This window comes from Sylvia atricapilla, chromosome 26 (assembly GCF_009819655.1).
Source record: "Sylvia atricapilla isolate bSylAtr1 chromosome 26, bSylAtr1.pri, whole genome shotgun sequence".
Classification (NCBI taxonomy): domain Eukaryota; kingdom Metazoa; phylum Chordata; class Aves; order Passeriformes; family Sylviidae; genus Sylvia; species Sylvia atricapilla.
This window is the reverse complement of record NC_089165.1, coordinates 5,013,376-5,024,136: the sequence shown is the minus strand read 5'-3', so window position 1 is coordinate 5,024,136 and position 10,761 is coordinate 5,013,376. Positions and strand designations below refer to the sequence as shown.

Genomic DNA, 10,761 nt, shown 5'->3' with positions numbered 1-10,761 from the left:
GACCCGGGGGCCCACTGTGATTCATTCAAACCTCACTCGTTTTGGGATTATGTGACTGCTCAGGGAGATGGTAGTGACGTCCCCATCCCTTGAGGTGTTTAACGAGCGACGGGACATGGCACTCAGTGCTCTGATCTAGTTGAAAAGGTGGTGATCGGTCAAAGTTTGGACTCGATGATCTAAAAGGTCTCTTCCGTACTAAATGATTCAGTGGGTGACTATGTAGAGCGCTGCGGGCATCGCTGCCGTCGAGGAGCGCCTGCCGGACCCCGATAAAGACCCGATCACCCGCCGGCGGTTCTCCGGCACCTCCTCAACCACCGCCACCGTCTCCTCGGACCCGCCCGGTCTGGCTGTGCCACCGCCTCCCGCCCCTCGCTCCGCCCCGGCCGCGGCCCGACCCAGCGGGAGGAAGATGGCGGCGCTCATCCCCCTCAGCCAGCAGGTACCGCGTTGCGTAGGGACGCGAGGCCCTCTGGCCGGGCGGGCGCGGGGAGCGGCAGCGGGGCTGCACCGCAGGCGGGTGCAGCCGGGCCCGGACTGACGCTGAGTATAGGCCCTGTGCCGGGAGGGGCTCGGCCCGCGGGGAATGAGGGTCGGGGTGCGGCGGGGAGCGGGACACAGGCAGGGCAAAGGGCGGCGAGAGGGGCCCGTTGTGTGCCCCAGGGCCGGGCCGGGCGCTGCTGGAAGGCCACAAGCTGCGCCGGCGCCCTCCTCTCATGGAGGCCGTGGTCTTTCGTCCCTGGGGTGGGGCTGAGGGTCTCCTGCCGCTTCCCCACCCCGAGCCGCAGGGGTTTGAAGGCAAAAGACTGGTGCTCCGCACGTCACCTGGTTTTCCTGTTCGTACTGGGGGGTTGATGCCGCCTGGAGCTGCTGAGCTGTTGTGACAGGATGTCGTGACTGTGTGAGGTGTTTAGGAGGTGCATGAAGAGCGCGGCCGTAGCGCGGGGACGCCGGGAACAGACTGAGGGATGAACGGGAGGTGTTCGCCTGTCAGGGGGAGGATGAGCTTCGGCAGGGCAGGGGACAGGGCACATATCCCTGACCCTTGGGAGAGGCTGTTTACAGCTCTGGTTGAGTGCTTGGGTTCCCTGGGTTGATTTCTGTTGTTACAAGTTTTTTGATTGATTTCTCACCCAAATAATTCAAGCCTAAGCAATGTGGTGATCTCTGTTTATTATTTTCCACATCCCTGTGAAGAGAATCTGTTTACTTATTTGCTTTAAAGCAGAAGAAAAGCAACACTACCACATCTCCCTTCAATATCTTGAAATTAAAACTATTTTCTACACTGTGCTGAGGCCAGTCAGGCATTCAAAATGACTCCTATTAGTAGTTCAGATTATTTAAATATATCGATTTTATTTTAATAATGATCTTTGAGTTGTGGTACTCTAAAAATTTATCTCTCAATGGAGTTACATGGTGCTTGGATAACATAACTTGCTATGTGTCTTACTAAGAACATGTACTGCTCTTTAGCTTCTGTTTAGCAGGAGTCCTGATTAATATCAGTTTAAGAAAGTGAACATACTCAGAAACATCTGAAAACATCCATGTGCACACAAACTGTTATCAAAAATTTTCAAGTGATTAATGCGGTGCAAAATATGTAAGTCAAACTCTGGATGTGAAAGAGTTTGTTGTTGTGTTGTAGTACGTTAGTAAAAATCAAATAATTATCAAATATTTACTCTAGAAATCCAGTTTCTTTGTTTAAATTCTTGTTGATCTTTGAGACACTGGCATCAATGGTATTCCTTTTGATAGAAAACATTATGTTTAAAGGGATAAAGGACCACATTCAAAAATACTATTTTTGTAGTATTTTCCAACTAATTCAGTGGAAGCATTGTAATTCTAAAACTTATTTTCCTATATTTAACTGTCAAGAGCAATCTAGCTGTAATCAGGGCAGTGAACAGAATTTCCTTTAAAGTAATAGCCTTCCCCTTTTAATAGCCTCAGTTTTGTGATTACTAAGGAGATGTGTGTTAATAAGAGTAAATGCCAGAAATGGAATTAGACAGAATAGGAGAGGGTATATGTGCTATTTTGTTGAGGCTTGTCCACTCAGAAAGATATAAAATAAGACTAATGATACCAACATATTAAGAGCTGCAAACAGCACAGGTAATTCAAGCAGCTTAAAATATTTGATCGTATTTTATCATTAATCATCTCTAATAATAGCAATTTTATTTAAAATAATTAATGTGATCCAGAGCTCTTTGTAACCCCAAGATGACCTCAGGAAAGAGAACTGGCTGTATTAATTGTTCTGGTGGCAGGTGCTTACTTCTGCCTTTTTCCCAGACCTGCACTAAGGGACTTGGAGCAGTAGCCATGCGTGTGCGCTGCGTACCACATACGCAGTGTGCAGATCTGCTGTGAATGTGCAGGAGCAAGACTTGAACTTCTGAGCAGGAAATCAACTTGGAGATAAAACAGCAAGGCACTAGGGCTCTGAAGGGTCTGTTTGAGAGATGGCCTTAAGCGTTGGTCAGAGGTGATGTTTTGGGGAATACAGAACAGGGGTAAGAATCACAGGGTGGATAAACTGTTAGTCAAACTGAACCTCTCTAACAGGTTGTGCTTTGACACCGTCAGCAGTGCGCTGTTCAGAATTTTTGTCTCTGCTGGCATTGACAGTCTAGGGTTGGTCTTTCATCAGCAGATGTCACCAAATTACAGAATTCTCTTGAATGATGGTGATGTCATCACGTGTGGTGATGGGTAGATAGAGAGCTGTGCTATATTTATCACTTGAACCCATTTTGTCTGGTCTGCTTCATCACAGAGGTACAGTCATTTAGGTAAATCGGGCAGAGAATCTTTGTAAAATTTTGCAAGTAGAGAATTGATTCTGAAGTGCTTTCCAACAGTGTTTGGGTGAGTAATTTGCAGTAGAAGAAATTTCACAGCATTGAGGCACATCACCCTGGCTTCCTGCTGCCTCTGCCAGGTAAGTCAGCTCCACGTCATGGCTGACAATATCAAGTGAGGGTGACAGGAATGTCTGGTGATGGGATGAGATCATTCAGTCCTGCTGCTGGAGCAATTTGCTTGGTACGAATATATCTTGGTACGAATCCAGTCTCTGCATGCTCTAGGTCACTCACTGCATCAGTCAGAGGAACTTGTAGTTGGTGGTTAACTCTCCTGTCTGAGCTTTCTGATAAACAAGAGGTGCGTAGTTTGGTGATAGTTGGCTGAAAACATGCTGGCTTTTAACTGGAGTGGAACAGGCTATTTCCCACTTCCACCTTTTCTCTGAATGTTGCGTTTCCTGCTTGGATGGGAACGCAGTGCTTGTGTGTGCCTATCGTTTACATGCCAGCACAAAGAATAGTCCGATTTATGGGTTATGTTTGCAGCATCCTTTTGATATCCTGTCCGCCATCAGGAAGAGCAAGAGCTTCCGGAGGGTGCTGATGTTGGAAAATGCGGCAGCTTATTTTGTTGATGGATATGAGTGAAGTACATTTGAGACGCTTACGAAACTGTTCTGAAAATAAGGATTTTTCTATTCAAATAGAACTGTAATCTTCAGAGAGTCAGTGTTTGCTTGCGCTCAATTCAGAAAACTTAGTTATTATGGATAGCTCCTTAAATGAAAATTTAGCATGTTTATTGTAAACTCACAAAGAGGTTCTCTTGGCATAAAATACAATTTTCATGTTCTTGATTTTTTTTTTTTCTTTCATCATGTTCCTGCCTTCCTTCTTCTCAGAATAGGCAAAACATCTGGAAATTCATAAGGATGACAAGGAAGCAGGTGACATTTGGGAGGGGACATAGTAGTGCTGGGCCTTAGTGCGAAGTACTTCTTTTCAGGTATCTGACTGCTGTCCTGGAGGTGGAGAATGATTGTCCCAAGCAGGTTTTGTGACATCTCTGCATCTCACTCATTAAACTCTTCATTGAGTTGTTTTGTTGCTTTCTTTTTAAGGCCTCCGAATAGTCTAAGGACTGACCTGGTTTTGACTGGATTGATTTTGTTGTTGGCATTGAGGCTGAGGACAACAGTGTGGAGGGATAACCTGCACAGGGCTAGAACTCATGTGGCAACTGTAGGAGGCGAGTGAGAAGATAGATTTTGGGGCTTCTGCATCTTTTGGCATTTCTGTTCCCATCTGCTCAGAATGTCAGCAAGAGGGATTGGGATCTGCTTGTTTAGTAGAGTGAAAAGGCAGGGCTTGCCTTAGGTATGCAGTTTTAGTGTAATGCAGTGGTTACAAGTTGAAATCCTCCAAAAGCATTGTCAGGGAGTTGCGAGAGTTGTTAATTTGTCATTCCTTCTATATTCTGTTTGTTTGTTTTGGGTTGGTTTGCGGTGTGGGGTTTTTGTTTTGTTTTGTTTTAAATTTTATTTTATTTACCCTGTTTCAGTTTAAGATCCTGCTCTTGAAAATGTGTTAACACAGACACAGGGCTCTGTGTGTGTTTGTGTGCGTATAATTGTCTGCTGAAAATATTCTGTAAGGATTTACATGGTGCAGGAGGTAGTCAGGTCAGCATTATGTTGAAAGATGGGCCTTTGTTATTGGTACTTCTCATAATGAGATCTGAAATACTTCAGCAAATAATTCAAATCTGTTTTTCGAAACCTTATCCCTATGTAGTGTCATTAAGTAAAAATACGAGGAGGGGTAGTAATCCCGATTAATGAAAAGTTTTAAGAGATGACAATAGCCTGTGGTCTTGATGGGTCACTGTTATCCACACTTAAATTTCAAGTGTCCAGTTTGTAACACATCAAATTAACACACTATTTTAGGTTTTCAATAGAAGTAATACACAAAGTACTATAGATTTCTTTTCCTGTCAATTCTGATCATTGTTTATTCTGTTTTCTTACTTGTGTTCCAGTTTTCTACTGGGAATCCAATATATGAAACATATTATAAGCAGGTATGTTCTTAAAAAAAATTAAAGTGCATTTTCGTGTTCCCCAAAATTTCCTTCTCTTTCTTTTCCCCATTGCAGTGCTAAAACTGTGAATTCTGAGTGGTCATGCAGTTTGTGTGACTCCTTTTGACCTAGAGGCGAGAGATTGCATTTCTTAAATCTGCTTTCACAACATCATGTTTCAATTAAATGTTAATTTTTCTCCTTCAGGTAGATCCAACATACACAGGGAGAGTTGGGGCAAGTGAAGCTGCTCTGTTTCTTAAAAAATCTGGTCTCTCTGATATCATCCTTGGAAAAGTAAGTTGAAGGCATTGGATAATGCAGTAATTGTCTGTACACTCCTTTTAAGTGAAAGGAAAAATTTTAAAAGAAAATTTTTTGTCTTTTGTGTATCATTTTTGTTGTTAACTGGACAATTCAGTAACATTGTATGTCATTATTTGAAAGACGAATGAACATTTTAAGAAGACATACAGTAGGAACTGTTGAGCTAAGTTTTCTTTGAAATTCATGGCGACTTTTTTTTGTATCTCCACAGATATGGGATTTGGCTGACCCAGAGGGTAAAGGATACTTAGATAAACAGGTAAATTAGATTTTCATGTAGACTTCCTATATTGCTTTTCCCAGATTAACCTTGTTTTGATCAAGCCCTGGTACCACTAGTAGTTATCTTTATCTTTTTCAGGGTTGAATTTTTATTTATAAGATGAGTTTTTTCCCCAGCACTGCTCATATCCAAGTGTATTACTCAGTGAGGCTGCAGGAGAAGTCTGGTTCTAATTTTCTGTATCTCTTTTGTTTTGTAAATAATCGGGGTGTGTACTCTGTAAATACACAGTCATTGAGTCACAAATGAGAAGTATGATTTGATTTTGGAAGACTTTTGTGCACGAAAATATCTAGCATTTTTATGAAAAATGACTTGGAATATCAAATAGCAAGTTACTTGTAGATACAAGTAAACTTCAAAACATTAGTAATTTTCTAGAGAAATTGTTGAATTTAATTAGAAGAAAGTTCTTCATAAAAAGTAACTTCCAGTTTTCTCCTCTTTGTTTCCTGTTACTGTAAAATTTTTCCTGACTCATCCTTAAAAGCAAAGGGGTACTTGTCATTATGGGACTGTACATCTGGGTTTTTTTAACTGAGTTGCACATGTACAGTGTTAGTAAAAATTGTAAGCGGGTTATTTTTTGTGATTTAAACTGGTTTTTAATAGACAACACAATTATTTGTAGGGTTTCTATGTTGCGTTGCGTCTTGTAGCATGTGCACAGAATGGCCACGATGTAAACCTGAGCAGTCTGAATTTGACTGTGCCACCTCCTAAATTTGTAAGTAATAACCGCTTAAATGCAGGTATGTGTTATGTGAGAACTAAGGCTTCAGCTGGAACATTGGGATAATCTTCTTTTTCATAAATGTCTTGGTTCTGGGACTTCAGGCTGCTTTCAAACAGTTCCTTAGGACACGGCAGCCAAGGCTGCCGTGGTCTTGTCCTGCTGAGTGACAAGAAACTGGCCCCTTCTGGGACTGCAAAACCAGTGTGTGTTTAAGTCTGGTCAGCTTGGTCAGGAAGCTGATGTGGCTAAACTCTGAATTAAAAAAAAAAAAAAAAAGGAAAGAAGAAGGTTATTTTGGGGCTGGGTTGACAGGAATGAGTCATAAAAGGCACTGTTGCAGCTTTGTCTTGCAGTAGCTACTGCAGAACCTCTTTGGCTTGTGTTGGTTCTGTGTTTGGATACCGAATGCATCTACTGAATGTCCTTACCCAAGTACTGTAGTGCTATAAAGTGAGTGTGACTTTTATTTAGGTACATGTGCAGTCTATTATCCTCAATGTAGTTAAGCTTCATGTCTATGACTATCTCGAACTTAATGCAATCAGTAAGTATTAGAGCCAGAAGTGTGCATATTTCATCTATTTTTATATATATAAAAATAAAAAAATTTCTAATTTTTAGCGTGACACTAGCAGTCCTTTGCTGATCACACCGCCCTCGACAGAGACTCATTGGGCTGTTAGGGTAAGTGTAAAAGAGAACACATTCCATCCATTTTTTAGAAGTAAATATTTTTCTTGTGTGTAAGTTTCCCAGTGAGAGAATTTTGTATCAAACTAATTTCCTGTTTCAGGAGTCCTCCCTTTCTGTGCAAACCTGTGCACAGTAGAGAACATCAAGGTGTAGTTTTAGATAGGCAATAAGTATTAAACAACCCTTTGACAGCCATTGATGTGATGTTTTTAAAACAGTGAATTTAGATCTTCTGCTTGGATTTCTTCCAGAATTCTACAAGTAGGCACTTTGTTTGTATAAAGGAACCGCACTGGGAACAGCAAATTATTTCATCACATGCAGTGTGAACTATTAATTTAAAGCTTGAGTTCCTATGTTGTATTTAGTATTCAATGATACAAGCAGTATAAATAATTTGGAAAAAATAACTTTTGATGCATATGTGGGGATATTTATGCTTAGGTAATTTTCAGCTGCAAACATTTCCAAAAGGTAGAAATTTAATAAAAAACCTTGTAGTTACATGTACTTTAAAGTGGGAAGAACAAGTTTTAGTTCTATAGAGTTTATCAAAGTTACTTTAAAACAGAAGCACACCTTGTCTGCTGCATGGTAAAATCTCTCAGCTATCATAACCTTAGATTTAGGAGCTTAATTTCAAAGCTTCCTCTGTGGATTTACATTTAAATGCAGTACAGTGGCACTTACAAGAAAGCTTCGAAATTTAGGTTGAATGCGTTACTGACCAGTCTTAATTTCTTGCGAGTTCTCATTTTCATTACTCACACCAACACACTTTTTTACTTATTCAGACTATTTCTTACCAACTAGGTGGAAGAAAAAGCAAAGTTTGATGGTATTTTTGAAAGCCTTTTGCCAGTAAATGGTTTACTTTCAGGAGACAAAGTAAAACCAGTACTGATGAATTCAAAGCTACCTCTTGATATTCTCGGAAGGGTAAGTAAATTGTTTAGATTTAGCTTGTCTCATTTACCTTCTTATAGTTGCAGTGTTAAAAATGTAATTTAATAACAGAGATCGGGTTTTGGCTGAGATTTTGCATCATGTGCATGCTATAAACAGGAACATTAAGACTCTGAAGTCTTCCACTCAGAAATAAGAATAGTATTTTCGGCCCTAGAGTGGATTGGCTTCATTATCTTTCTATTCATTTAAGAGCTGGAAATTTGATTTTGGTTGTTTGAAAACAAGAAAAAGCTTTCCTGAAGCATAATAGCTGTTATAACATTAGATTCTACTCTTTTGTCATTTTTACAAATACGAGTTACTAGACATACCATTAAATCTATCCCCTGTTTGTACAGGAGAATACCTTAAAACATCCTCCTTTCTTTGTAGTAGAATTTTTCAAGTTGTTTTTTTCTTTCATGTGTATTTATAAATACTTCCGATGTCTGAGTTTAGTGCATCCATTGTATATTTGCAAGAGAAGCAGACCTTAAAGTAATTTTCTGCCTTCATTAAAAACTAGTTTTTTAATGCTTTGCATATTGATATTTCTGAGAATGATTACATTCTGTGTAAGGGCCCTGTCTGTGTGACATACTTTTCAAGAAAAAGTGCCTCTTGCTCTGTATTATCTACAAAATCTAAGTATGATTTGTTTTAATTCTGTACTTGATTATTGTGAAGTCTTGAAAGGCTTTGGGTTTTATCTTGTTATTGTCACAATAGAAATCCAGGAAGCTTTTGCCTCCTCCAGAAAAGTTTGTGGACAGGATAAGGCAAATGGACAAAGGACTAATCAAGTAGCTTAAGTTTGTCAAGGGTCCAGTGATAAAGCAGAGTTCTCACAATTGAGCATCAAGTATTGACTTTTTGTGCACTTTAGTTTCTCCAGATCATATCGAAGATTAAACGGTGCTATGTTGGAGTTCACAAAGTTTTATGTCTCTCTAAATCTTCTGCAAGTTTCATCGGCTGTGCCTTACTTAATAATGAACTAAAGCTGATAAACGCTTAAATTCTCTCCAACAGGAAATTCAGTGGGGCCAGAGGGAGCTGCACATAGTTTTTAGTAGAAAACCCTGATCATCTAGGAATGAAATAGGAATTAGAGATGTATTGACCTTTTTACCGGACTTCCGTATGAGGAATTTGAATGGTCTGCTAGCCCATGCCCTCTGGGCAGTTTGGAAAGCCACCTCTGAATGCTTTTACTTAGTTTGTTGATTCTAATTGCATCATAGAAAGATGAAAAACCTACCTGTGTTGCAGCCAGAATTTGTTAGAGCCAGTGTTGATTCATGTGGCCAGAAAACTCTAATCCAGTCTGTTTCATCAGAGAATGTTTAGATAGGTAATATAACTAATACGGTTTTCACCAAAATCTATGAGGTGTCTTTAGAGGGCATGTTAGTATGATGAATGCATAAAATGTAACTTGGTCTGCAAATCAGTTTTTAATCTTAATTGCTATAGGTCTGGGATCTCAGTGATATTGATAAAGATGGTCACCTGGACAAGGATGAATTTGCTGTGGTAGGTTGCTTTAAATTCTCAATTCACTGCCTGGTGAGTCTGTCAAAGCAAATAGCTCATTTCTTTTTCGAGCTTTGCAGCTTTCTGTGCTACAGTCGACTATGCTAATCTAAATGGTTCATGCGGAGCTATTAAATTACCTTCTTCAAATCCTTCTACTGACTGTGTCAAGATTAAACTTGTTGGAATTACATTCAAAATTAATTGCCTCGGTTTACATCTCTAGTCTTACTGTCTTTGTTTTATTAACATGTAAATGGCTGACACCGGAATATCTCATTGCTTTTTTTAATAATTATAAATGTTATCTGACTTTTTTGCCTTTGCAGGCAATGCATTTGGTTTATAGAGCTCTTGAGAAAGAGTCAGTTCCTTCACAATTGCCCCCTTCTCTCATACCACCTTCTAAAAGAAAGAAGACATCGGTCTTTCCTGGTGCCGTTCCTGTTCTCCCTGCAAGTCCTCCACCAAAAGACAGCCTCCGTTCCACACCATCCCATGGCAGTGTCACCAGTCTGAACAGCACAGGGAGCTTGTCTCCCAAGCACAGCATCAAGCAAGCACAGGTGCGAGTCTTTCTTTCTTATTTTTGTAGTTTTGAATATTTGTAAGCTGTAGGAAAAATAAATAATCTGCTTTTTGATTTCTGCCTCTTGTGAGCACTTTTGTTCAGGTGATTTGGGTGGAGAGGGTGAAATCAGAATGGTAAGACTTGGAAGAGCATCAGGTGAATTTTCATCAGTGGCCACGAGGTAGAAAATCCTAGGGGGAATTTTCACTTTACGTAGAAAGTGAAACCATAGAAAGGTTTTGTTTGTTTATGTGCTTTAATACCAAAGAAATCATTAATCTACTTCTAAATCTCCTGCTATTAGCATGAGAAATTTCTATGCCTAGTTGGTCTGTATTGGCAAAAAATTAATGCTTTTCAGCTGATGAATAGCTGTTTGTCAGTGTTTTTATTCAGATAAAAAGCGTGAAGTTAAAACATGCAGTGAAAATACTTATTTACCAGGCAGACTGTGGAGTATGCAAGATGTTCAACACATCCAGCTCTGGATAATGTCATATATACTCAATGTGCTCATAAAGGCTGTTTCTGTTCTTTTGAAATACCAAATTTTGTTTTGCAGCCAGCTGTGAATTGGGTGGTACCAATGTCCGAAAAAGTGCGATACGATGAAATTTTCTTAAAAACAGACACAGACATGGATGGGTTTGTGAGTGGCCAGGAAGTAAAGGATATTTTTATGCATTCAGGTCTGTCTCAGAATCTCCTAGCACATATATGGTAAGAATTCCGTACTAGCTGGGTTTTTTAACT

The 10,761-nt window shown here is 40.0% G+C and overlaps 1 protein-coding gene across 8 annotated transcripts in view; it reads left to right on the top strand.

Annotated features, from left to right (window-relative positions):
* The first annotated feature begins 368 nt into the window (after positions 1-368).
* The window catches only part of EPS15L1 (epidermal growth factor receptor pathway substrate 15 like 1), a 46,396-nt gene continuing 36,003 nt past the window's right edge, over positions 369-10,761 (top strand). For 7 of the 8 annotated variants that reach the window (XM_066336261.1, XM_066336260.1, XM_066336259.1 and 4 more), the window contains exons 1-10: positions 369-445; positions 4,873-4,914; positions 5,122-5,211; positions 5,453-5,500; positions 6,156-6,251; positions 6,882-6,944; positions 7,767-7,892; positions 9,378-9,437; positions 9,767-10,003; positions 10,571-10,728. In XM_066336261.1, the coding sequence (XP_066192358.1) occupies positions 416-445; positions 4,873-4,914; positions 5,122-5,211; positions 5,453-5,500; positions 6,156-6,251; positions 6,882-6,944; positions 7,767-7,892; positions 9,378-9,437; positions 9,767-10,003; positions 10,571-10,728 (950 nt within the window). In that variant the 5' untranslated portion in view covers positions 369-415. Of the gene's footprint in view, positions 446-4,872; positions 4,915-5,121; positions 5,212-5,452; positions 5,501-6,155; positions 6,252-6,881; positions 6,945-7,766; positions 7,893-9,377; positions 9,438-9,766; positions 10,004-10,570; positions 10,729-10,761 lie in introns of those variants that run through there. The other variant, XM_066336265.1, reaches the window with a different exon arrangement.